We start from the raw sequence: 27979 nt of genomic DNA, 5'->3' as shown, positions 1-27979 counted from the left end.
TCGGGTCATCCACCACCAGGTACCATGCACTGCCAAGGCCCCAAAATCAAAAAGCCTCCCAACTTCACACAGCCTCCTAGCCTTGTGCTCCCCTCACAGGTCCGGATTGTCATCCCTCTTCTCTAGACACTTGCTGCAGGCCATATAGCACCTCCTCTTCTCATGGGGTCACCAGCTTCTGCAGTCAACCAGCACCCTCTCAGGGCCTCCTCCAATCACTCATCACAGCGCCCCTCTGACATCTCTGCGCAGAGCTTGGCGCTCCAGGGCATAGCTTTGTTCAACAGACCAGATTGAGCACTCTACATCCTGTGTGCACATCTGGCATTTCTCCGTACCACCCGTGTCTGCCAGCGCTCTCCGAGGAAAAGCGTCCTCCAGGACCTGTCCAGAGAGCCTATGCACAGTCAGCTGACATCGCACGACTGCTCCGATTAGAGGGGTTGCGCATCGCCATACCTACTCAGAGGGCCTGCTAAATCCACTACCACACTCCTGGGGAACTTAGCAGGACCACATCCCTTGCTCGGCTCTGCTCCGAGGACTTCTCACATCATAATCCATGCTCTGAGGTACCACCTTGGTCACTCACCCTGCCAGAGTACTCCTCCTCACTCTGGTACTTCCAGCCTGCTTCGGCACAGCCAGCTGTCCACTGCCACACTCCATGGACCATACAGCCCCCTGCTGTGCTCCGGGGCACCTTTGCATGTTCACAGGTCTTGCTCATACTTTACCGAACGGGGGATGAGGGACTTAAGGGACCACAACTCTGCTTACTTGGGCAGGGACGGGCAGAGCTCGTTCTAACGCAGACATCATAGTCCGCGCGCCCTGGTGGTTTCCTCTGAAGACATTTAATACCCGAAACACCAGGGGCATCAGCGGGAAAGCGTACAGGAACCTCCCCCCCCCGCCCCCGGCTCTTAGGATGATGGAACCTGCTTGCAAAAGCCATGCACCTCTTGTTGGCATGGGTGGCAAAGAGATGGACTTCTGGAGTGCCCCCATCGACTGAAGATCCGGCAAAGGCTACATTCCTGGATTTCCCAATCGGGACAGGAGCGGAGCTTCCTGCTGAGGTAATCCACCATTGTGTTCTGAACAACTGGCAGGTGGAAAGAAAGCAAGAAGATATGTTATAGCGCCTACTGCCACAAAACCCGAGCTTCCTTTGATGGCGCCAGAGACGACCTGCCGCCTTGCTTGCGGATATAAAACATTGTGGTGGTGCTGCCCGATAAGACCCGGATCACTTCATCAAGGAATTAAGGAAGGAAAGACATGCAGGCCCAAACACTGTGCGCAACTCCAAAAAATGGATATGAAGTGTCTTCTCCTCGTGGGTCCAGAGACCCATTTTGTTTGTTTGTTTTATTTGCTTGTGTAGTGCACCGAGCCTGAAGGTATCTGGGCGCTTTTCTTAAAGTACATGTTACAAGGTAAGATTCATTAGGATACATGTGGTTATAATACATTTAGTATTTGGACAGTACTAGGTATTTACAAATATATACTACTATATACAAAGATATACAGGCAAGGCATTAAACATTAGAGCATGTGTAGAGGATTGGCTGACTGTAGGGCCTGGTATAAGGACCTGAAGCCACTAGGCGTAGTCAAGAGAATAGCAGGGGGTCAGGAAATCACGGGAGAGTGGAATGGTTATTAGTTGGATGGTGAGACTAACCAGCATTTGATTTTGTTCCGGAACGAGAGGAACACAGGATCGGATCTTAGTGTGGGTGGGAGCTTGTTCCACGTTTTGGCTATTAAGACGGGGAAGCTGGATCCTCCTGCTTTGTTGAGTTTAAAGGACAGGACATTTAGGCAGTGAGCGTATGAGGATCTCATAGACCTAGAGGTCTCTTTCCTAGATATTTTGTTTGTTAGGTACCTTGGAGCTGAATTATTGAGACACTTGGGAGTGATCATGAGTGTTCTAAAGGTGACCCTGTCTTTGATGGGGAGCCAGTTGGCATTTACTCTAGTTTGAGTAATGTGACTACAACAGGGAACGTTAAGGGCTGCCCTAGGATCATTATTCTGCAGTACTTGTAGTTTGTGCAGATTGTTTTGACTAGTGCCTAAGTAGAGGGTGTTGCAATAGTCCAATTTTGACATTATAAGGGCTCGAGCAAGGGTAAGACAACTGTTGGTATTCAGATAAGGTCAAGACGCGTTTATTAGTTTTGAGGTGTACGCCATGGAGGGGGTAGTGGCATCGATTTTTCTTTGGAGGTTTAAGGCAGAATCTAGATAAAAGCCTAGGGTCTTAGCTACTTTATCTACTTTGATGATGCTGCCATCAGTAGTGAATGAGGTGTAACTGGGGCCTAGTTTGCTAAGTTTGAGATTGAAACCAATGAGGAGAATCTCGGTTTGGTCATCGTTGAGACAAAAGCCCCGATTGCCCATCCAACCCTGTATGTTGCTGTAGATTTCATTGAGGAGAGTAGAGTCGGTTTGGTAATTGCCTGCGAGGATGATGAGTATTTGTGCGTCATCAGCGTAGTTGGTGTATGATACGCCTGACTCATCCAGATGGTCGAATAGTAGCTTTGTGTATATATTGTAGAGTGTGGGTGATATGCAGGAACCTTGAAGGACTCTGAATGTGATGGGCCGGCCAATGCTGTAGGGGAAAAGACCCTCATGGATCGATCAGCCAAGAATGACATGACCCAGGAAGCGGCTTGACTAGAGAACAGGGCTGCAGTGGTGAGATGTTTAGTTAAGATATTGTGATTGACTAGGTCGAAGGCAGATGATCAGTCCAGTAAGAGGAGTAGTGCAGGTTTACCATTATCCCTAGCCTCATCCATTTGGATTTTCAGATCCAAGAGGGAGGTTTCTGTCTCGTGTCTTGGTCTGAAGCCCGATTGTCTGAAGCCTAGTAGGTTATTTGACTCTATGTGGTTCTGCATCTGGATATAAGCAGCCTTATCTAAAATGTTAAGGAGGAAGGGTACGGTAGTAATGGGTCTAAAGTTGGTTGGGATGTTAGGGTCAAGGTTAGGCTTTTTTAAGAGCAGCATGACCCACGCATCTTTAAGGTTTTTTTGGGGACGGTCACTGAGGCAAAGAACGCATTTATTGAGGTAATGAAGGGAGAACATTCTTTACCACCTTCTTTTATGATGGTGGCTGGGCAAGTATCCCCTTGGCACCTGGAGGGTTTGAGGCTTTTAATTATAGATTCAACCTTGAGAGCGGTGACCAGCGAGAATGTGAACAATGTGTTAGGAGTCGTGTGGGTGGCAGGTTTAGGGATATGGTTAGGTTGCATATTATTAGGGGAATTAATTTTGGCAGAGATCAATGGGCTGGCTTTTTTAGCTTTAATTTTAGTTTGAAGCGAGGTGATTTTGTTGAGTAGAGCCTTTTGGATGTAAGAGCACCAAGGGGCGTCCTTCGTGCAGGAATCAGGTGGTGTGATCGCAGATTCCAATTCTTTCAAGATAGTGAAATCTCCTTTGCATTAGATTTGGCATTGGCGATTATTGTTGTAACTTTCTTTTTTGGTTTCTATGATGGCAGTTTTGTAGGTCGCAGCGTTAGCGAATTTGTCCTCTTTTTTCTTTGCGTAGTGATTTCAATTCAGGGGTGAACCATTTATTGAGATGTGCTGCAGGTTTAGCTTTCCTTAGTTTGAGAGAGGCAAGTTGGTCCAGAGGTTCTAGGAGGGTCTGGTTGTAAAGTTCTACCATAGTGGCAGGGTCAGATTCCAGTGGCATATGTTGTTGGGTAATGGGCAGAATTAGAGGAAGAATGATTTCTAATGATATTAGCCGGTTATTCCTAGTTAGTCATGGTGGGGCCATGGTATCCTTTGGAGAAGGGAGTCTGGAGTCCGGGATTTCGAAAGTAATGACATTGTGGTCCGACCAAGCACAGGGAGAGTTGGCTAATATTTTAGTGTTGCAGTTAAAATCTGCTACCCAGGCTAGGGTTCTGCCCTTACAGTGTGTAGGGTGCTTTGGATGGCTAGAGCTTTGGTATCTAAGTTATCAAGAAGTCCTAGGTTAAGGTCGCCTAGGAGGAGTATTTGAGAGTTCGGTTTTGTATTTTGGGTGAGGAGGCCTGTTAGGTCATCCTCAAATGAGGATAATTGGCCAGGTGGTCTGTAGATAGTGTGGATAAGAAGCGTCCGTTCTGCTGAGAGCGGAAGTTTCACAGATAGGAGTTTGCAGGAGGTGAGCTGGGAGCTGTATCATTCTCTGATTGCAAGAGTCTTTTTAGCGATAATAGCTACCCCTCCTACTTTCTCTGTGTTTGTCAGCCCTGACTATAGTGTAGTTGTCTGGGACTGCTAGCATCAGCGCTGGCCCGGCTGCTGGGTGATGCTAGCTTTCTGTAATTGCCAAGAGATCTAGTTCGTTGGCTGTGATTAAGTATGCAATGTCTAGAGCATGAGCGATTAAAGATCTGGCATTAGTAAGGGCTCCCATGAAGGTTGCATTTTCTAGTTGTGGTGGCGTAGGCTTGTCTGTCAAGGTAGGGAGTTAGTGAGTGTGGCAGTAGTAGTAGTATTGGGCTGGTTGGGTCTCAGTAATTTTTGTGCAGTAAGAGATCTAGAGGTGAAGCGGGAGCCAAGTGTTATATTTCTGACAGAGGTCAGGCAGGGTAGTTTTGAGGTGTTGTGGGGGTCAGCCATGGAGTGGCTCTAGGTTAGTGAGACGTGGCTATGTATTTTACTGGGCAAGTTACCTTAGTTTTGTTTGGCAAGTACAGTTGTCAAAGTGAAGAGAATGAACACTGATGCTATGGGATGTGCGTGTTGTAGGGCAAGTGGCCGGGTGGGGGGCAAGTTCCCGTAGGTGTGACTGGCAGGTCTCGGGATCGCCATGAATATGGGCAACTCTAGTTAAAGATAAGGAGCAGTGTTTGTGTTAGGCGGTGTGGGCAAAGTGTGGCATTGGCATAGGTCAGGTAGGAGTAGTGATGATGAGCACAGTGAGAGTGGTACTATGTGTACTTGGTATGTATTAGGTAGAGCGGTGTGCGTGAACTATACACGGTATCAAGTGTTAATGAGATGGGCGGGTGGCAGGAGACTTGCGGCATACATGCAGTCAAAGGCAGGCACCTGGTTAGAACGTCCATCTGTACTTGGAATGAGAGCCCCTGAAGTGAGTCAAAAGCCTACAAGGAACGTAGCTATGTGAGACGGTAAGCAGAGCAATCAGGCACAATGGAGTACATGCACTAATGGGCAAGCGCCTAGTCGGCACAAGAGCAGCTGATATAAATCCACTGTAAGAGTTTTAGATACATGCAGAGGTGGACATGGCAATCAAGCTCAGTGGAATACATGCAGTGATGGGCAAAAACCTGATCAGATGTAAATCAATGGAAAACAGAGGTTGGCTACATGCGATGGTAAGCACAGCAGTCCGACTCAAAAGGAGTACAAGCAATAATGGGCAAGCACCGCTGACATGAATCGTATGAATGTAAAGAGTTTAGTTACATGAGATGGAACAAAAGCCTTTTATGGCTATGGATAGTGCTGCGCAGGTGCGTAGGACTGATTAGTAGGAATATCAATTAGGAGACCATGCGCAGCGAATAAGTCTTTACCTGAAATAGCATTACAGAATGACATGTAATCTAAACATTATGCATATACACGTTAGGGTGACCTGCAATGGCTACAGGAGAATTCTAGGTTGTCATAGGTCGAGCTACACGCTGGCATTAAAAGTAAGCAGTTGAGCACGTTGCTGTCTGCAACACATACAGTCTTATACTGGGCATATTCCTTACCACTATGAAGGAGATGCAGACAGTATATGTTGGAGCGGGTAGAATCAAGCTGGTGGAATTGTTTTTGGTGTGTACAAAAGGTTCATAGGTGAGCGTGTTATGTAAGCGTAGTAGCGAGCTGTAGGGTGGAGCTGGTCTGATCAACCAGGATAAATTCAGGCAGCGTGGCATGCCCTTCGGCCGTTTCGGCTCGGACAGGCTCAGACAGATCTGAGCCTTCTACTGGGAGCCTTAGTGGTTGGGGGCTGAATCTCGCCATCCGGTGGGGCCAATCCGATAAATATGCAAGTAGCAGCGGCCATTTTCCCAGCTGCACGCGGAGGTAAAGCCTGCTGAGATCGAGATTTCGGCAGGAAAGTAGAATGTCGAGGCAGCGCTTCAAACAATATGATGCAGGGCCTCATGTAGCAGGGAGCGATCGATAGCAAATGCTCCTTCAGGCGTTACGATTCTGGCGTCATCGGCGATACGGCAAGCAGCTTCGTGAAGGGGATGACCTCCAGCCCTCCATGGAGATAGCGGCGGACGAAGTGGAAGCGCCAGACAGATCTGAGCCTTATACAGGGAGCCTTAGTGTTTGGGGCCGGCTCTCACCATCCAGTGGGGCCAATCACCCCAAGTACAAACGAGGAGCCAATCGGGCCACAGGTCACTCGTAGAGTACGGTCGACTAGCAACCGATAAACATGCAGGCAGCGGCAGCCATTTTCTCGGCTGCACGCGGAGGGAAAGCCTGCCATGGCAAGTAGATCCTCTGTGTGCCAGCCCCATCCATCTAGGGAGTTTTCCATTGTGACGGCAACTTGATGTGGGGCAAGGCGAAAAGGAGGGCCGTAGGCAAGATGAGCCCAGTCCAACCAATGAGGTAGAGCATCCTTGGATTGCTTCGTTAAAGTGATCTTGTCCTCATGGGAATCAGAGGTCTGCCGCCAGCGCGTATAGAGGAACTCCTGGAGAGGCCAATTACGAAGCGAGCAATGTTGAAGCAGACGAATGCACAAGGACATCATCTCTAACCGGGACTTCAGAAGGCGAACTGAGGCCATCAACATCCGGGAGAGTTAACAGGACCTTGGAAGGGCTCAAACTCTCTTCCGAGGGAGAAGCCATGCAAGAACGAGCACGTAGTTGAGCTCCAAATAGAGCACTCAACGAGGCAGAGTAACAGAGAATTCTAGAGACTGTAGGCATTGGACAGTCTCCTCGATATGGAGGGTCGCCAGGGGAAAGGACTCCACCAGCATCAGCAAGTCATCTAGTTATGGATAGACCAGTGTGCCTGAGCAACAAAGATGTGCAACCACCATGGCCAGGCTTTTGGTGAACACCTTTGGGGCAGACAGAAGGGCAGTGCCTTGAATTAGAGTGGCGACCTGACACGGAAGTGTACATAGTAGCCCTGTTTCTGATTAATAGGGATGTGAAAATGCACATCCTCTTAATCCAGGGATGCCAATAAATCCCCTTCTTGAAACGTAGACAAGACATGCTGCAGAGTTAAAATCCTGCAGGTCTGGACCTTGAAGACCTTGAGGTTGCAGAGGTCGAGGATGGGCCTCCAGCCTTCTTTTTAACTAGAAAGTACCTGGAGTACACTCCCAGTCCCAGCTGACCTGATGGCACGATTTCAATGGCTCTCGTTGCCAGGGTAGAATGTACTGTAGATTAGGGACATCGTAGGTGGTTTATTGAGAAACGATAAGTTACCCACAGTAGTGACTAACGTGCTCCTAGTCCATAGTGCCCTTTCCTCCATTGTGTATGGGCATCCCTCAATAAGGACGGGAAACGGAACCTTTTTCACCCGCAAAATTGGCTTCCCCTTTAAATTTAGATGCAAGTGGGGCACGGCACTGGGAGCATGCGCTCCCCTGACTCTGTCTACCCCCCAGCGGCACTCCTCAGTCCCCTTTGACACGTCGACTATATTACAATTGCCTAATGACACAGGTTTATTACGGGGGAGGATGGTGGGACGTATGGAGGATAGGGTACTATGGACTAGGAGTATGTTAGTCACTACAGTGAGTAACTTAAAATTACTCTTACATACGGTCCCCTTTCCTCCATACTGTATGGGCGATTACAACTGAATGAAGCCCTAGGGAGAAGAGCTGCCCCTCTAAGAAAACAAGTTCACTGCCAGACCAAAAGCTGCACCAGATCTGGTGCTGGCATCCAAGCAGTAGTGTTTGCAAAAGGCTGATGTCGAAGCCAAAGTAGCCGCCTTGCTGTTCGTCTGCCATGGAACGTGTCTTTGGAAGGCCACAGTTGTGGCATTGACTCTGATGGCGTGGGCATGCATGTTTGCTGGCAAAGACCTGTGCTGCCTCGCATACGTCTCCTTGACCATCACCATCCACCTAGGGTTTTGAAGCCTTGGTGGCTTGACAGCCTGGTTTGGACCCGCCAAAAGTAATGAACAAGGCATCCAATTTACAGATGCACATTGTCCGGTCCAGGTAAAATCTTAGAGCACGTCCGACATCCAGAGAGTGGAATACTTTCTGTGCCTTATCTTTTGGATCTGCAAAGAATGTCGGAAGGCCCATCTCCTCATTAAGGTGAAAGGATGAGACAACCTTAGGGAGAAATGAAGGGTGCGTCCTGAGCTCCACCTTGTCCCGGTGAAATGTGGTATATGGCTCTGAAGTCACCAGCACCTGTATATCGCTGATCCTGTGCGCTGATATAAGGCCAACCAACAGAGCAGTCTTTATAGTGACCAACCTGATATCCACTGATGCCATGGGCTCGAAAGGATTGTGGGCTGGGGCGCCCAGCACCATGTTAAGGTCCCAGACTGGATGTGGGTGCTTGACCGGGGGATACAATTTGGTCTGGCCTGCCAAGTGCTTTTTACCACCGGATTGGAGGAGGAGATGGTATCTCCAGAGTTTTTGTAGGCCCATATGGACACCGGAATGAGCCAGATGCGCAGAGAAAGATAACACATCGTCCAGTGAGCATGCCAGAGGATCTATCTTGCTTGTCTTGGCCCAGTGACAGAACCTGGTCCATTTGCTTTTGTACTGACTGCTTGTGGAGTTGCTTCTAGCCCCCTGAATGATAGCCAATTTGTCCTGCGACAGGTGCAGATGTTGCAGGGTGACCCGTTCAGGAACCACGCTGTCAGGGATAACTTCTGTGGAGCGGGTGAACCACTGTGCCTCCCTGCTGGGATAGTAGGGGGAATGGACCCAACTGAAGGGGGACCAGAGGCTGATACGACAGAGGAGTTCTGAGAACCAAGGTCTGGCTCGACACCACGGCGCTATCAAGATGAGTCGAAGCCTCAGACTCCTTTACCTTGCAGATGACCCTGTGAATCAATTGAGTGGGGCGAAAAGTATGCACTCATATCGTTCCACTGAATCTGCAACGCGTCCCCCAGAGGGCCCCTGCCCTGCCCCATCCGGGGCTCAAACTGGTTGTTGCTCTTGGTGGCGAATAGGTTCACCAGAGGGTGGCCCCAACGGATTAAGAACTCTCTCAGGACATCCTCGTTCAACTGCCACTCATAGTTGTCGACGCCCAGCCTGCTGAGTCTGTCCACCTCAAAGTTTGACTCCCCCGGCAGGTGAACTGCTGATAAGTAAATGGTGTTTGCATGGGCCCACTCCCATATGTCAATCAACAGCCTGCAGAGCGGAGGAGACCTGCTACCTCCAGGATTGCACATGTAATACATGCATGTGAAAGTGTCTGTCTGAATGCAATCTGACTTGTTGCTGACAATGGGGAGGAAGGCTCATCTTGAGCCAGTTGACGCTTTTCAGTTGTTCCTGATGTGACCAGACTCTGTGGACACTGTCGATGTACAGGGTATCCCTCATCCCTCTAGGGACGAGTCTGTGGTAATGGTGATGTCCGGGGCAGCTGCCTGAATGGCCTACCCACTAACAGGTTGGCGTCTGCCCTCCAACACGAGAGGTCCTGCTGAAGGTGTTGTGGTATGCTGACTGTAGCCGCTTGGGAGCCCATCTCCGGATTCCAAGAGGCTGAGAATTGTAGCTGCGACCTCATTTTGAGTCTTGTGTATGGCACTGCGAAGAGGCAAGGCCCCATTATACCGAGCAGGTGCTGGTACCACCATGCCGAGGTTGCTGGCCTGCTGAGAAAATGCGCTGTGGCCTTCTTGACTGTTGTCATTTTGTCCTCCGAGGCGGAATGTGAATTAGCTGCGACTTCTTGAGTTTGATGGAGAACCTAAAATCGTATAGCATGTGCTCATCTTAGGGACTGGACTGCCTCATAGTTAGGGTTTGAATTGTGAAGCACTGCCTAGAAAGATATGTATTATAATATTGTGGAAACAGAAAACCCCTGGGTGGGAAAGCGCAAGCCTTAAAAAGATATATTGTATGTGCGTGGATTATGGGCTAGCTGCAGCTGTGTGGCAAGGCGATTTTCCAACGTCGCCTATGCAATGAACAAGTAGATGAAAGTACTGACCTCACAGACTGCACTCTATCATCATGTCATCTTTGTACATTTAATCATTAAAATGGTTCATAGTAAGTTGTCTGAAAAAAGGGGGTGGTGAAAGAACCAAGGCTTGAGTCAAGGTAAGTGTATATATATATACTTCTGTATTATTGTTTCATACAGCTTGGTACTATACTGTTTTCCTGGATTAGGATTCATACAGGTGTACAATGTATATTCCAGAAGAGGTTTAAAATGAGGTTCAACATTAAAAATTTGTAAAGTATAAAGCACACAATGACATGCCAATATAAAAAGCACAACAACCCGCCAACACCCTCCACCCTAGGAAAAATAAATCTCCAATTGTTCTAATCAAAGCAAATGACTATTTTTTGTAATATAATTTGTTCTTATGTCACTTGGTTCTACGCCCTGAGGACAACCTTTGTTTAGGTCGAAACATGTGTTGGCAGGTCGTTGTGCTTTTTATATTGGCATGTCATTATGTGCTTTAAACTTTCCAAATTTTGAATGTTGAACCGCATTCTAAAACTCTTCTGGAATACACATTGGGCCTCATTACAAACCAGGCGGTAAGTTCCCTACTTTACCACCATGGTGTAAACTCTGTTTACACCATGGTGGATGGCGGATTTACCGCCCCATTCCAAGGTGAGTGGGGCGGTAAATCCCCATTCCCCATTTATCCTTCCCCATTTTTGCCCCATAGGGCAAAATGGGAGTGGGGAAGGCGCTAATTACGGCACCGTAAATTACGGTGCCCTAATTAGCACCAAGGCGGGTTAGCGCCTGCATTTTAACGCCTGCTAAAAGCAGGCGTTAAAATGGTAATCAGGCGTTAAGGGTTAACGGCGCCGTTAAACCCTTAACGCCCGGGTTGTAATGAGGCCCATTGTACACCTGTATGAATGCTAATACAGAAAAAAGTATAGTACCAAGCTGTATGAAACAATAATACAGAAGTATATATATATATATACTTACCTTGACTCAAGCCTGGATTTTATCACCACCTCCTTTTTTCAGACAACTTACTATCAACCATTTTAATGATTAAATGTACAAAGATGACAGGATGATGGAGCGCAGTCTGTGAGGTCAGTACTGTCATCTACCTGCCTAGAAAGATATTTACGCTGTGTGAACCCTTTCTTTGCAGGTTGTGGATCTATACTGTGTAATATCCCTTTAGGCCACCCGTTACTATATTATATATATATATATATATATATATATATATATATATATATATATTATAGTTAAGGTTGTGTTGGTTTTGTTAATACTGCTGAATAATTACTTTGTGTTTGATTTAAAAGGCCTTTAATAAATGTATTTGTATTTTTATTATATACACTTGACAGAGTAATCTGTGGTGTTGTTTACTGTGTGTGCTCATTGTGGACTTTCGATCACGCTCACCCCTCCTGAGACCTAGTCTTGGCCGCTGCCAATGCTACCTTGATTGGTCTGGCTTGTCCAGAAGGTTACCCTGTTCCAAGAAACCAGAAGGCCTTCTGAACCTCTGCCCACCAGGTCAGAGTTCATAAATCCATCTTAAAAGTTACTATCAGTCCTTTCCCTATCGTTGCTATACATCATATCCCAGTAGACATCAATCAGGTACTGGGACAAGGAAGAGCCACTACAGAGCCATACATCCTCTTTATAATAACTCTTATATACGCAGATTTTACTAGTACTGAGACGAAGAAGAGACGAAGACAGAAGAAAGACTGTTTGCTAGGGAGCGGTCTTGTCACTCTGACATTGTAATTGATGGCAGGAACTTTAAATTGAGGATGCATTGGCAAGAGATACTTCTGTTTCCCTATGGGAACAGAGAGGGAAACAAGAAGAGAGGTCTCTGAGAGGCTGCAGCTGCAACGAGGAGCGGGAACCGGAGAGAAGCCAGGTCAAGAATCACAGGGTGGCCGGGAGAAGCGGAAACAGTGTTGTGAAGTGCTACAGAGATGCCGGGAGCAGAGAGATGCTCCCTGGACATTTGCAGCTGCAGGATCGCGAGGACAGTGCTTACTGGTGCTCGAGGCAAGGCAGCAGGGTGAAGCGATGTCATTCGAGGTGGTGCCTGAGGCTGTGGAAAGGTGGCACAAGGCAGAGAGCCAACTGAGGTTCTCTAGCGCCATTCAGAAGCCGACTTGACATGCAACTAGAAACCGGTGCGTCTGCCCAGGAGGCAGGGGGAGCCCGGCTGTGTCGAATGAAGCTGGAAAAGTGCATAACAAGTAAAGGTCTGAAACCAGAGGACCAAGAACTGTTAAAGTAGGCATTAGTAAAAGCCCAGTCATCAAGGAACGGAAATAATGGTTGTAATCAAACATTTTCAAGAAGCGAAAAGGCAAAGAGGCATTGCCAGTACTCGTGAGCATTTATCAAAGAAGCAAGTGGTTACTGAAATGAATGGTTGTAAAGAACATGGTCAAGAAACAAACAAGCACTGCTAAGAGTCAAGCAATACTGAATACATTTCGTAGCAGGAGTGTGTACTGGGAAGCTTATAAAAACTTGTGTGAAGGAGCGATCAGAGACTAGTTTCCTAGCAAGAGTGTACTGGGAAGCCTAAACTGATCTTTGTAAGTAAAAGCTACAAGTGAATGGTGATAAAGCAAGATATAACAAAGCATCAAGAATATTTAATGAACATTAAGTCAATCCTCATTGAAAAGCTAAAACTGTGACAAAGCATATGAAGCCAATACAAGTAAGGTGCATCGGTTGAGTGACCTGTAATGGATGGACCGTGTAGTCCCACAACTGTGCCTAGACAGAGTGCAACCACCTAATGAGAAGCCATGTGTTTGTGATTGAATCGAAGAAGATATATGTGAACTGAAGTTAATTATCTGAATTCTATAGCTTTGTGAAAGGTGACTCACCCAGAAGAGCTGGGGAGCATCCCAGGGATTTGTATCTGGAAAATTGAGAGATCTGGAAGATTGTTTTACTTGAGAACCTTGAGAGACTTGAAAGCATGGGGAAGGGAACCCCTATTTGATAGCATGAACTATTTGAACATTTGGGAAGGGAAAACCCTTTTCCATCCAAGAGCTGGAAGAAGCTCTGAACTTTTATTTGAACACTTTTCATTTGAGGCTTACATCCCTACATATTATATACTGTAGGATTTTAGGGCAAGTATAGGTTTTGACAAGGACAGACATTTGCTTTAGACTTCCTGACAAAGGCCATCATTAGTTTCATTTAGGTAGGGAAAACCCAACTTAGCATATGATACGTTAGGCCTTTTTCCAACCCCAATCTTTGATTAATAAAGGTTTGTATCCCAAAACTTTACTCAGTTGTCTCTACTTCATGATGCCTTCACAGAATACACAGCAGATCTCACACCAGTCTTCATTGTGGTCCAGACGCAGACAATAGATGCATCTGAGGTGACGATCCGCAAATAAACGTTCTTCAGGCCACATTTCTCGCAGGCCCTGAAGAAACTTCTCTTGCCCACAACGGACATCGTTGAGGTGAGATGTAGGCACAAGACTTGACCTGCCAAAACATGGAGAGAAGATCTGACGATGCCCTAAATCATGATCATAGTAAAAGATCACTATATTCACTCTTGGGAGTCAGCAATCCATGCTTCAGGGGTACAGACAGGTCCTCGCCTAGCAGGGCTACCTCTAAGAGCAAGCAGAATCGATGCCTCAATATATGAGATGGCATTGGCTGGGTTTTTAAAAAAGCCTCCATGTTGTATATGCACTTTAGCAGGAAATAGGAGGGCATATGGAATCTGGTGGGCTCGGAGCAAGCGCTTCACATGATCATGGGACCTCTGCATCACCTGGATTCCCACTGCAAAGTCAATCCTGTTGACTCAAACTGCAGGGTTCCTCGCTCTCTTGACAATTTCAGTATTAGGTCCCTGCCCCTATAATTTAACAGATTGGCGATCGTTCGCAGGGGTGTGCAAGATTTCAGAACCGGAGCTTAGGCACAATGGGCACATTCTAACAGAAATTGTGTTGAAAATTATGGCTCCCCAAGAATAGATTTCAGAAGCCCCTCAATAAATGGCTCCATTGCGCCCTTCACAGCGTTTTTGGGCACACCAACAATATGTTCTTTATTGCAGCAGGACCGCGATTCTAGATGGTCACAATTCACACGCAGTGCGGCAATATCAGTCTTCGTCGCCGATATCTCATGATAAACTTACACAACGCCAATCTGGGATTCGGCCTCGGTTATGCACCCGCTGTCCTTGTCCAATTTGACACGCAGGGATATCCTATATTCGCCACAATGTCATCCAATTTTACATTAACTGAGGCAAAGCCAATTTGCAGACAACCATGAGTGGATCTGTTTGCAATGTGTCCTCTGGTGAGTTAATTACAGTGTCATTCATGAGAGCCCTTACTGGTGTGTTGGTAAATGTATCCATGGGCCCTCGCTTCTTTCCAGCACCTTTTGTCATGATCAAGGACAACCAAGAGCTACCACCACTGAAGGCAGCTTTACGTCCTACAACCAGTCCAGTAGACCTTTTCTACCACAGGATCCATCTAATACTTCCAAGTACACCAGATACTCAGTTCACTGTGTCTAAGATCTGTCCACAATGCAGCGTGCACCACCTGCAGCCAACCCCACTTTCTACTGGGGCCACCGTCTAGACCCCTGTACTACTCATGCACTCACCAGCACGGTAGGACGTCAGGGCAAGGTCTCTCTACCAAGCTGCTGCCTGTAATGCAAGTGCTACCAAGATTGGATGCCAACCAGTTCAGTGTGCTGAAATCCTATGTAATTATCCCATTCTGCTTGCCACACTCAGGCTATAGCCGCTACAACACTGTCCAGGCTCCGCACTAAAACATAAAGCCAACTGGTACACAGTCCGAAGAGCAGTTGTCGCGCCATAGCCTATCAGGCCTCCCCTCTGTACAGGCCGTGCTCAGCCACAGGTTAAGGCAGTGTTACCCTCCCTGGAATGTGATCACCCCTGTCCGGCTTCTCTCTCTGTGAGTATTCTGTGGGTTGCGGTAAGTGGTACCACTGCTCCTGCGTAAATGTGAGAGGAGGTGAGTTTGCCAATCTGTGACTGCTTCCCCTCTCAAACCCTTCTTCCCAAAGCGTGGTTTGTGTGAGCATGCAGCGACCCATAGAAGCTCACATGGTCAATATTGATGATGAGTTCATCGTCCTGCTTCTTCTGGCAGGGGCGCTCGTACAACAGGACCAAGTTCCTTCACTGGGCCCTTGCACGTGGAAGTCCAGTCCAGCTGTGACTATGCCACTTCGTGTTGGTAAGTGTCTTTGTTCTTTCCCTTGTCTCTTCTAGCCTGTTGTTCTTCGGCTCCTTTCTTAAAGTGTTTGCGTTGTTCGTTGCAATCTTGTTCTGTCATCCGCTCTTTAAATAATGTCTTTCTTCTGCTTTCTTCCGAATAGGTGAAGCTGCAGCCAAGTGGCAGCTTCAGACCCCGAGACGAAGCCGGATGGAAGAGGAATGAATCTGCGATGATCTGACAACAGGTAAGTGGTGGATTAATGATGAGCGTGAGGTCCAATGGTAGTGCAACCTCAAACTGAATATTTTTTAAATGTCTAATCTTGTCTTTCGTCTTCCTTGCAGGAGTTGTCTTCATGGATGAGGAGCGCGTCGTGCTGCAGTGTCGAGGTCAAGATTCTGCTATCTGGAAGGTAGGAAGATGGAATAATGGTGCCGGGTTCAGTGGAAGATGCGTGCAGATGAGAGCAGGTCCCCAAAGCTATGTGCGAAGGCAGGAAACTGGATTCCAAGAGGTAAGTATGCACCCAGGTGGCGGTGAGCGTTGCGCTGCATGCGAGTGCAGAATAACGCAAAGCGCCGGCCTCAGGATTGGAGCAGCTTACATAGCTGAGCTCGTGGGACACGGCCACCAGGCCTGGCTTGCCTGCCACACCTTGCCACTCCATGAGTCAGCACGTGCAAGCCAACCCAGAGAAGCAGCCACACCCAATGTTATACATGTGGGGCTGCTCCTAAGTACATGGAAAGTTCCAATAATAAAAGCACTCTTGCGCCCAAATGAAGTGTTCCTTTTCATTGTTGTTCATGAGCCTGCTGCCAAAGGCACCAGGACTGTGTTCATCCGGGCCCCCCCGTGTGAGTTTTGTGATTTTGGCCTGTTACCATGACAGACAGCAACGGCCACTGCAGCCTCCGGTCGCCGCCGGCTGCACCAGGTATAGCAGCTCTCACACAGCACCGATCGTTGCAGAATTTAAGCGGAACATTCCGCTCATCACCATCACACAAGGTCGTCGAGCAAAGTCACCAAGTGGGCATAATGCAGGATTCATTTCTTGGTAGGATATCGCTGGGGATGGAGCTCACGCTCTAGTCAGTCAACTTCATTGCTGCACAGCAGCAGCCCCTCTATTTACAAGAGCTGCAAGGTTGTAAAATTAAATACACAGTTTAAGTTAATTTCCCTAGAAATGCTTATAAGAATTCCTCCAATTATTAGAAAGCCAGCTAGAAAAAGGGTAACAGAAGAAAAATCCAAAATAGGGAAAAACAATGAACACCTTCACAATCATCAATGAAAATCAAGATCAGAAAAACTCAGCGTTTGAATTCAAAATTATACACAAATGTTAGTTCTTGGATAAATAACTAGTGTGATAAAATACCTTTGATAAGTTGAGCAGAACTTGAATTGAATACTTGATAACTTCCATACATGGGATGCTCCGGTTACAGCTCCGGATCAAAATGAAAATGTTTGAAATTGCCCCACTTTGTGCCATATTTTCACAACAAACTGAAGATAATCTGGTTGCCACCTCTAAAAGAAAACAACAAGTGTTAGCACATTTGTTATATTCAGTACAGTTCACAGTGGTGACCATTTCACTGCATTCTTATGGGGGCAAGCCACCCACATAGACTTCCTTTGCCCCCCCCCCCACTACCATAAAATCCAATTAAAATAAAAACATTACTCAGCACCCCATAGAAATGCTGTAAAACAGGAATTGATCTAATGCGGAGAAACAACCTCAGTTGAGTTAGGCAGGTCCTTTTGAAATAGCTACCAGCCAACTGTGACAAAGTATGCTTACACTCAGACACTGCAACAAAGTAGCTGGAAAAGCACAACAAAGCAAAGTACTAATTTCTGCTAATGGATACATCCCTACCTTGCATGGCTACATTTTCGAAAAACACCCACCCAGTATAGGAAACAGGAAAAAAACCTCAGGACACGTTACCTTCTAGTCAGAGAATTCCTTTTTTAGAGATTCTGTGTAGTGCCCTTTTAAATTTCCTGGACTTTTGCTTTTTTCCCCTTTTTATATTTGAATCACAACGCTATTTTTAGTGGTCAAAGGGCCTTCATCTGAGGTCCTCCAGCCGCTACATTATTCGTTCACTCATTTGGAGTATATGGTCCTGGGTTGTTCAGAAATCTTCTGGTCCAAGGGATGCTTAAGCACCCCATTTGCTACCTCGGGTGATTACAATCACCTTTTGTTGGTTCTAGGGGGTAGGCTTGTCGCAGCTATTTGGTTTTTGGCATCACCAGGTATGCAAGCCGATTTAAAACGTTGGCAGGCCAAATGTATCTTTTTGGTTGCCATTGGGGTAAGTAACAAATCCACAGTAGTGCTTGCAGAAGGCTGAAGGAGTGGCCCACGTGGCCGCCCTACTGATGACCTGCCACAGGACATGTCTCGAACGCCACAGCTGTGGCTCTGATAGCGTGGGCATGCATGTTCGCTGGAAGTGGTTTGCGCTGCCCCTCATAGGCCTCTTTGATGGCCGAAACATCCACCTTTCTATGGAGGCCTTACAAGCCTGATAACCCGGCCTTGACCGCCCCCCCCGAAGGTGACAATGCGAGCCTCCGACTTGCAGAAGCTCTTGGTCCTGTCCAGATAGAATTTCAGCGTGCGCCTAACATGTAGACAGTGCAAGACCCTCTGAGCATCATCCTTAGAGTCCGCAAGGAAAGTGGGTAACACTATCTCCTCATTTAAGTGGAAAGCAGAGACCACCTTAGGTAAGAATGCAGGGTGCGTCCTCAGGACCACCTTATCTCTATGAAAGGTGGTGTACGTTTCTGAAGCAACCAGTGCCTGTATCTCGCCAACCCTACGCTCAGACGCAAGGCCCACCAGGAGAGCCATTTTAATGGCGACTAGTCCGATGTCCGCGGACACCATTGGCTCAAAAGGTTTGCGCGCCAGGGCGCCCAACACTACTTTGAGGTCCCACACAGGGTGTGGTTTCTTGACAGGCGGGTATAGCTTGGTGGGGCTCGCCAGATGTTTAACCACTGTGTTGGAGGATGAGAACACCTCCTTCTCCGAGTGCTGGTAGGCTCTGATGGCCACCAGATAGGTACGGCATGTGTTTATTTGCACCCCTGAGTGCGCAAGGTGTGCAGAGAAGGATAGCACCTCGTCCAACGTGCAAGTAAGCAAAAAAACTTCTTTTGACTCCACCCAGTGGCAAAACCTGGTCCATTTGCTTTTGTAATGGCTCCTAGTAGCCTTGTGTCCTTTATGATGTCTAGGTTCGCCTGTGACAGCCGCAGATGCCTTAGTGTGACCTGCTCAGGAACCACACTGCAAGGGCTAACTTCTGCAGAGCTGGGTGTATGAGCCTGCCTTCCTGCTGCGATAGAAGATGAGCTAGGCCCAGTGGAAGGTGGATCGGAGGTTGGTCAGAGAGGCTAAGCAGCCCCAAGAACCATGGCCTCGCAGGCCATCACAGAGTTATCAGAATGATGTTGAGGTGACGTGACTCCCTTATCTTCCAGATCACCCTGTGGACCAGCAGAGTGGGAGAGAAGGCGTATGCATTCATGCTGCTCCATTAAAACTGTAAGGCGTCGCCGAGGTAGCCCTCTACCCGCCAGGACACAAACTGAGGGCACTTCTTGTTGTAACAGGTGGCAGAAAGATCCACCTGAGGGTGCCCCCCTCTGCTAAAGATCCCCTGCGATCGTTAAATTGCCATTCGCAATTGTCCGCTCCCAGTCTGCTGAGCCTGTCCGCTTACAGGTTGGACTCCCCTGGGAGGTGGATTGCGCTCAAGAATATGTTCTCCAGATCCCACTCCCACATGCTGAAAGCCAGGCTGCACAGGGGAGGGGACCTGGTGCCACCCGGCTTGTTGATGTAATACATGCTGCTGGAATTGTCCGTTTGAATGAGGATCGACTTGCCACTTATAAGTGGCAGAAAAACTTTGAGAGCAAGCCAGATAGCTTTCAGCTCCAGTCAATTGATATGGGCCTCCTGCTCCTGGAGAGACCACACTCCATGGACACTGTGGTTGTCCAGAGTAGCCCCCCCCACCCTTCCAAGGAGGAATCTATGGTGATGGCAAGTTGCGGTGCTTGTAGAAGGAAGGGACTGCCTGTCCGCAAGTTGCAGTCCGTGCTCCACCAGACAAGGTCCTAGCGGGGAGAGGGAGGAATTCTGACAAGCACACAAGCACCGCTCCAGATTCCATGGGGCGGCGAAGTGCAGCTGCAATCTCCTTATTTTGAGCCTGGTGTGCACTGCTGCTAGCAGGAACGCCACCATGATACCCAGAAGATGCTGGTACCACCAGGCTAAGGTCAGCTGTCTGCTGAGAAACTTACCCCGAGGCTTTCTTGATGGTTGCGATCTTGTCCTCGGAGGGGGAAAACTCTCTCGGAGTTTGTGTCCCAGATGAGGCTCAGGAAATCAAGCTCTGCATAGGCTGCAGGTGTGACTTCTTGAGATTGATGGAAAATCCCAGCTTGAGGAGTGTGTTCATGAGGGCGTAGGTGGTGTGCTGGACCGCCTCTGGGGATCTCGCCCCGACAAGCCAGATGTCCAGGTACGGGTATACCTGGTGGCCCTGGGCCCTGAGAAGGGCTCCCACTGCGTTCATCAGCCTGGTAAAGACCCGGGGGGCTGAGTTGAGTCCAAAGGGTAGAACCTTGTATTGGAAATGGAAGCCCATGATCCTGAACCGTAGGAGAGACCAATGAGGCTGCCAAATTGGGATGTGTAGGTACGCGTCCTTCAGATCCAGGGAGCACAACCAGTTTCCCCTGCACAATGTCTCCGCCATAAAAGCTGGTGTAACCATCTTGAATTTTTGAAGAGAGAGGGAGAGCTTGAGGATGGAAAGGTCCAACACGACTCTCACACCAGCATGGTGGTTCTTTTGTATGGCGAAAATCCTGGAGTAGAGGCCCATGCCTCGCTGGGAGGCTGGGACTTCTTCCACTGCCTGGCTCTGTACGAGCGACCACATTTCCACCAACAGAGTTGTTGTCCCAATCTGTGGGAGTGGAGGGGAGGGGAGGAGAAAGGAACCGGTAGGCGGTAACCTGTGGACACTACTGATAGAATCCAGGGATCCGCAAACCTCTGACGGCAAAACTGTGTGTGAAGGGCAAGCCTGCCCCCACCGGAGACACGTGGATCTGAAGGGGTGCGTCAAGCTTTTTCCTCCGAGGCAGGGGCAGAGGAGGGGAACTGAAAGAAGCCCTTGCCCCCCCAGCCCACTACTGCCGTTTACACCGGTGCTGACTTGGCGAATGGTTAGGTGGCCTCGACCTCAGTGCCTGGAAGCCCCAGAACCCTCCAAAGGCCCGTCCCCTTGTCGGAGCGCTGATGCGACTGGGTGTAGGCCCTGGGCATGGACTTCGTGAGGATAGATGAGGACTTTGCCGTTTGGGAACTGGTCTTATTATGGAGCTCCTCATCGGTGGTGGAATGAGAGAGGTCGCCACCCGGAAGGCCCAATATGCGTTCCTGGATGTCCGGGTTGAACTTGGTAGCCCGTAGCCAGGCTGTCCTTCTGTTAGGAAAGATTCTCTTTACTGCACGTTTCCTTCAATCTTTATGGAACCCCCAAACTTTTTGCTTTTATTTTTGAATCTGACATGCACTTTTTGCAGTACAGTGAAGCCTTAAGCTTCATTGTACTGGCCTTTGCTCACATATTATGCGGAAAATGATATGCCCGTCAGGCTATCAGTACTGGGAAACAGCGTTTCCCTTAGTCGTGTTACTATGTTGCTACTAGTGGTTACTTTTGTATCACTTGTGGTAACTTTTTATCATTGCTCAATGCAGCTTACACTGCAGTGCTTTTTGGTTACTCTAGATGAGCTTAAAAGATGGGCTGGTGGCAGCAGTGACTTTTACCCACTTTTTTGGGGAATTTCGTTTCAGCTTTACAGCGTTTGGCTACTAACTGTGGCTACTCGTCAAACACGGCCGTCACATGACATTTTTCACCTGTTCTTTTGCCACCTTGTTGTTTAGCCTTCTTCCTGTCCTTGTAAGGACATCCAGTACCCGGGAAAGCAGGAGCTACTGGAGGGCTATGTGTGTTTGCAGGTAGGATTTGGGCTGGGTCAGTCTGACTCCAATCCACATACTGATTTCTGTGTGTCTGAGTGGTATGCATGAATGTTCCCGCCAGTGGTCCTGATTGGACCACTGCTGGTGGGGGAGGGGGTACAGGGGATGGTTTAGTCCTATTGGCTAGTGGGAGTTTCAGCTCTTACCTGGCTTTTAGTATAAGAAGAAGTCCTGTAGAAACCTGAAGGAGCCAGGTATCCTGTCCCGCTGTGAGACCCGCGAAGAAACCTGAAACCTGACTGAAGGAGGCCTGGCAGCCAACTTCTGCTGCAGCCCTGGTGGCGCCCTGTCTTGCTTGTGATCTTCAGTAGCCCTGCGAAGGTGCTACGACCCTTGGAGGGGAGGGACCATCCATTCCAGACGTCTGCTCGGTGCCCAGCACAAAAATCGCCTTCAGAAGTGCCCCAGAACCGTCCGGTGGCTGACCAGCATCATTTTTTGTCTACCGTGCTAACTTTGTCACTGCACCAGCCAGAGACTTGGTGGACCCTCAGCTACCACTGTAAGGCTCCCTCCTGCAATATGTCAGCGTTCTAGCACAAACGTGTCCCGAGATAGACCGGAAGGTCCGACCGCAGCTACAGAGTCCAGTTCTGAGAGGGGTGCTGCATCGAGTTATTTTTGCATTCTCCGACCGAGAGTCCTTGCACCAACAAAAGACACCAACCGGAGTGAAGCTCGACCCTGCAACCCCTGGAAATCGAGGACCGCGGAATTCGGCGGGAAAAGCAACCTAGGACACCCTTCCATTGTTCTACCAAGTCTGAGGAAGATTCGGAGTAAGGGGGATAAATTACTGAGGCTTATAATAATCCTAATTCCAACACTTTTGGCTTTGCCAATACTTGCCTATGCAAGACTTCTGACTGTTGGGGCTACTTTTGGGCATTAGCCTACATTGAACACTAATTCGAAGAACCCTTCACAGGACTCCAGAGACCCTACCTGCATTTTTTCCTGCAGGATAAGTCTGGAACTGTATCCCGAACAATAGGGCACAAGGTCCCAGAAAACTTAGGGTTGGACAATTTTAGCTGGGGACCATCTATATGGACCTTTTTGTGTATAATGCTGTCTAAACAATTCCTTTGCAGGAGTATCTGATTTGAGTTATGCATTTGAACCTAGTGAATGTATATATGAATTTAGTTTAATAGTGTTCTGGGATACATCTACCTACTTGTAGTCATTTTCCTAGAGTGTGCTTTGGCCATAATTAAGTAACTATTTTTATACATCCTGTCTAAGTGTAATTTGTGATTCCCATTGTGTGACCTCATTGGACCCTTTACAAGCTCACCAACTCTGAAGAAGTTAGCCTAGACCGCCTGTCACTGCTACCTAAGGAACAAGTTACTTACCTGTAACTGTTGTTCTCCAGCATGGGTCTGGCATGGATTCACATGCTCATGAATATTCCCCGTCGTCAGGCTGGGAATCCTCGGTAAAGAAAAAACCAGTATCAGTTTCGTTTCTGATCTGTCTTTCGTAGTAATAACCAATCACTGGTCTCTGCGTCATACTGACAACAGCCAATGACTGCCCTCTACCTAAGCACCGCCTCTGGCAGCCATCTTCAGATTTGGAAGCACGTGAAGTGGCAGTATGACCAAATGAAGAGCCGCAGATGGGTAGGCGGGAGGGTTCGCATGTGAATCCATGCCAGACCCATGCTGTAGAACAACAGTTACAGGTAAGTAACTTGTTCCTTCTCCAGCATGGGGTCTGGCATGGATTCACATGCTCATGAATAAAGAATACATAGCAGTACACACATGCACAACCACGGGAGGTGGCAACGGCTCAACATTAAGCAGTACATCAAACTCAACATTAAGCATCTTACCTCCTCACCAGGCTCACCTCAGGCGAACAGGTTGCGCAGCACTGCTTGGCCGACCCTGGACTCCTCCCTGGAATCCCGATCGACGCAGTAGAATTTCGTGAAGGTGTGCGTCGACCTCCACGTAGCAGCCCTGCATATGTCCAGCAGGGGCACACCAGAAAGGAACGCCGTGGTAGCTGCGATCGCTCTGGTGGAATGGGCTCTCGGACGGCCAGGCAGCGGTCGGTTTGCCAACCGATGACAGTACATGATACAGCCGGAGAGCCATCTGGAAATGGAAGCCTTCGAGAGAGCCTTCCCCTGATTGACAGGTCCAAAGTTCACAAAGAGTTGTGACGTCTTCCGAAAACACTTTGTGCGGTCCACGTAGAACTTCAGCGCTCTAGCCACATCCAGGGAGTGCAAAGTCCTCTCAGCCGGCGACGAAGGCGACGGGAAGAACACAGGCAACACCAAGGGTTCGTTGAGATGGAAGTCCGACGGTACCTTGGGCATGAAGGAGGGGTGCATCCTGAGCACTACCCTCGTGTCGTGAAAAGTCAAGTACGGGGCCTTGCATGAAAGGGCCTGGATCTCTCCCACCCGTCGTGCGGAGGTGATGGCCACAAGAAACGCTGTTTTCCACGACAGAAACTTCAACGGGGCCGAGTGCAGAGGCTCGAACGGAGGTCCCATGAGCTTGGTCAGCACCACGTTGAGCTCCCACGCCGGGGCCGGAGCCTTGACCGGCGGGAACGATCTGAACAGTCCCTTCATGAACTCTTTCACCAGACGATGAGACCACAAGGACGCCCGGCCCGTGGTTCTGGTGTATCGGGAGATCGCAGCAAGATGAATCTTGATGGACGCGTGTGCCAGTCCAGCTTTGGCCAGCGTCAGCAGGTACGGCAGTACCTGGGGAGCCGTAATCCGTAGAGGGTTAATCTTCTGTGCGTGGCACCAGACAGAGAACCTCTTCCATTTGTGTCCGTAGCATTTAAGAGTCGAGGACGCCCTGGCCTTTGCAAGAACCTCTCTGCAGTCGGCCGGTATGTCGTATCCTCCAAACTCTAGCGCTGCAGGAGCCAGGCCTGCAAGTTCAGCGATTTCGGGTCGTGGTGGAGGATGGCGCCTCCTTCCCTGGAGAGTAGATCCGCATCCACCGGCAGCTTGATTGGCGGGGACGCTGACAAGTCCAGAAGGTCCGGGAACCATATTTGCCTCGGCCACGCAGGTGCGACGAGGATCATCCTGCACCGTGACCTCTTGAGCTGGTTGACGAGCCGGATTAGCAGTGGCAAAGGAGGGAACGCGTAGAGGAACAGGCCCTCCCAGGGGAACGAGAAGGCATCGCCCATGCTCCTCGCCTGGGGAAACCTGCTGGCGAACCTCCGGCACTTGGAGTTCGTCGCCGTCGCGAACAGGTCGATCTGGGGTGTGCCCCACCGTCGGAAGAGGCGATCCACTAGATCCTGCCGTAGTTCCCACTCGTGGCACGAGCGCAGCTCCCTGCTGAGTGAGTCGGCGATGGTGTTTTTTATCCCTGCCAGATGAAACGGCACCAGAAACATCCTTTGGGCGACGGCCCAATGCCACAGGTCCTGCGCCTCCTTGGACAGCGCTGGGGACCTGGTCCCGCCCTGTTTCCTGATGTAAAACATGGTGGTGGTGTTGTCGGTGAAGATCCTCACCACCTTGCCCTTGAGGGACGGAAGGAAGGACCTGAGGGCCCAGAACACTGCACGGAACTCCAGGACGTTGATATGGAGGGACTTCTCCGTCGGGAGCCAAAGGCCTCTCGCGTGCAGATTTTCGGTGTGCGCTCCCCACCCTTCCAGGGAGGCATCGGTGGTCACTGTCTCCTGGTGGTCTGGAGTCTGGAAGTCCATGCCCGCCGTCAGATGCGTGCGGTTGCCCCACCACCGGACCGCTCGGCGGAAACTCTCGTCGAGTGTGATCCTCTCCTCGAAGCTGCCCGTCGTTTGGATCCAGCGCGCGTCCAGGAACTCCTGCAACGGGCGCATCCGGAGCCTGCACATGGGAATGAGGTAGATGCAGGAAGAGATCATTCCGCGGAGGGACTTGATGGACCTCACCTTGGCCGCGTCGGAAACCAACATCCGCTGTACCTTGCCCAGGATGGACCTGATCCTTTCCTCCGACAGGGAGGCCAGAAGAGACACTGTCGAGCTTCGCTCCCAGAAACAGTGCGTTTTGCGCGGGTACCAGGTGAGACTTGGCGTAGTTCACGGAGAATCCCAGGTCCGTGAGAAGTCGGACGGTCCTTGCCGTGTGAACCACGGCGAGCTCCCTCGTCTTGGCTCGGATGAGCCAGTCGTCCAGGTAGGGGTAGACGTGGATCCCCTCGCGGCGCAGCTGCGCCGCCACCGGTGCAAGGCACTTGGTGAATACCCTGGGTGCCGACCGTAGTCCGAAGGGGAGGGCTTTCAACTGGTAGTGACGCCCTTGAACCACAAACCTGAGGAATTTTCGGTGCCCCTTTAGGATGGGAATATGGAAGTAGGCATCCTCCAAATCCAACGACGACAGGAAGTCTCCTTCCTCCAGCTGACCCAGGACGTGCTGGAGGGTGACCATCCGGAACTTTTGCGCCTTGATGAACTTGTTCAGACGTCGCAGGTCCAGGATGGGGCGCCATCCCCCCGTCTTCTTCTTCACGAGGAAGTATCTCGAGTAAACTCCGGAGCCCCGAAGCCTCTTTGGGACGAGTTCGATGGCGCCCTGCCTGAGCATCGCCTTTACCTCCAGGAGAAGTTGAGGCACGTGAAGTTCTTTCCTGGCCACGGGGGGGACGCGCGGACACCTTCTTTGAAACTCGAGCGCGTGGCCCCGGGCCAAGGCGTCCAGCACCCAACGGTCGGTGGAGATGGACTCCCACACGCTGACGAAGCTCGCCAGCCGGCCTCCCACCGGGGTGCTTCGGTGGGGGCCCGACCCCACGGTCGGTTCAATCCTGCTTCAACGAGGCTTTGCCGCCTTGACCTCCTTGGCGACGACGGCGGGGTCCGCCAGACTTGCCTCGTCCTCTGTAGGCCTCCTGAGCCGACGAGCGGGCCGCTTGACGGTAGGTCGAGAAACCGCCGCCGGAACTTTTGGAGGCGCCCTTGCCTCCGCTGCTCCGAAAGGGCGTCCGTCGTTGTTGCAGAACTCCAAGGGCCCGGGGCGTCTCGGTGTCCGCTTTAATGGCCTGAAGGGAATCGTCCACTGTTTTCCCAAACAGGTTGTTCCCATCGAAGGGCATGTCCAGGACTCTGGTCTGAACGTCTTGACGGAAGTCCGTAGCCTTGAGCCATCCACGCCGCCTAAGGCAAACGCCGTTGCCCAACTGGCGGAACCCAGTGTCGGCGATGTCCGTCGCAACGGTAATGGCGTGGTCCGAAGCCACCTCACCTTCCTGCAGGATCTCCAGGGCCTCTGCCCTCTTGTCGTCCGGCAAGAAGTCCAGTAGGGGAGCCAGTTTGTACCAGAGCTCCCTGTCGTAGCGGGCCACGATAGCCAAGGCGTTGGCCGCTTTAATCGTCGTCGCCGCAGACGAGATGACTCTGCGTCCCATAGCGTCCAATTTCTTTCCCTCGCCGTCCGGTGGGGAAGTCGAAGTGGAGGCCGCACCCCCCCCCCGCTTTTTTCCTGGCCGCCGCGGAGACGACGGAGTCCGGGGTAGGCTGCTCCCGGAGGCACAGGGGGGCCGTGTCCGGGACCCGGTACTTCTTCTCGTACCGGTCTCTTCTAGCTGGCGTCGTGGAAAGGTTCTTGAGGAGGGTGAGGCCCTCATCCCAAATGTCGTCCAATAGAGGCACTGAGAGGACCGTCTTCCTCTTGGCCTCGCGCCGCTGATAAAGGAAACCTTCCTTCTTCTTCTCCTCAGGGCAGAGTTGGAAAAGCTCGGATGCCCTGGTGATCATGGAGTGGAACGATCCAATCTCGTCGGGCGGAGAAGCCCTGGTGGGAGGCGACGACGGTACATCCTCGTCGTATACCTAGTCGTCCGTACCCGTCGCTGCCGTGTCAGTCCCCGTATCATCCCCTCGGGTGGACGGGGAGGAGGGCTGGAAGGGGCACGACGGCTGAAAAGGAGGCGGAGGGTGGATCCTTCTTTTCTTGGTAGGGGGAACACCAGAAGGTCCCGGTTCTGGGTCCCCCGACGGGAGAGGTTCCGTCGGCAACGGTAGTCTCGTCCTTATCTCTGAGCATAAGGACTGTATAGCCAACAAAATGGCCGCCGAGTTGTCTCGCGGCGCTGGCAGAGGGGAATCCGACGGGCGATCAGGGGCCCCGTCGGTACCCTCGATGATGTCGTCAACTGCGTCGGGATCCATCCCGACGGGCCGGTCTTCTTCCACGCCGAGGCCGTGGCTTAAGACTTCGACCAGCTCCTCCTCCGAGGTTGAGGCCGAATCTACGACGACACCCTGCCCCCCCTTTTTCTTCCCCACGGGGGATTTCACGGGGGTCCTATCGATGGGCACAAAAGAGGACTCCCTCCGAGGTGGCAGGGAGACTCTGAGCCCCGAGGTCGCCACC

The 27979-nt window shown here is 50.1% G+C and overlaps 1 protein-coding gene across 2 annotated transcripts in view; it reads right to left on the bottom strand.

The window, feature by feature from the left end:
• The window catches only part of ASPM (assembly factor for spindle microtubules), a 1022684-nt gene that overhangs the window by 133456 nt on the left and 861249 nt on the right, over positions 1-27979 (bottom strand). For both annotated transcript variants that reach the window (XM_069641523.1, XM_069641524.1), the window contains exon 23: positions 16885-17039. In XM_069641523.1, coding sequence (XP_069497624.1) covers positions 16885-17039 — 155 coding nt within the window. The remainder of the gene's footprint in view (positions 1-16884; positions 17040-27979) is intronic.

Source organism: Ambystoma mexicanum, chromosome 1q (genome assembly GCF_040938575.1).
Source record: "Ambystoma mexicanum isolate Mex_15411 chromosome 1q, UKY_AmexF1_1, whole genome shotgun sequence".
Lineage (NCBI taxonomy): Eukaryota > Metazoa > Chordata > Amphibia > Caudata > Ambystomatidae > Ambystoma > Ambystoma mexicanum.
Note: the sequence above shows the minus strand (reverse complement) of the source record. Positions and strands in the feature narration are given on the sequence as shown.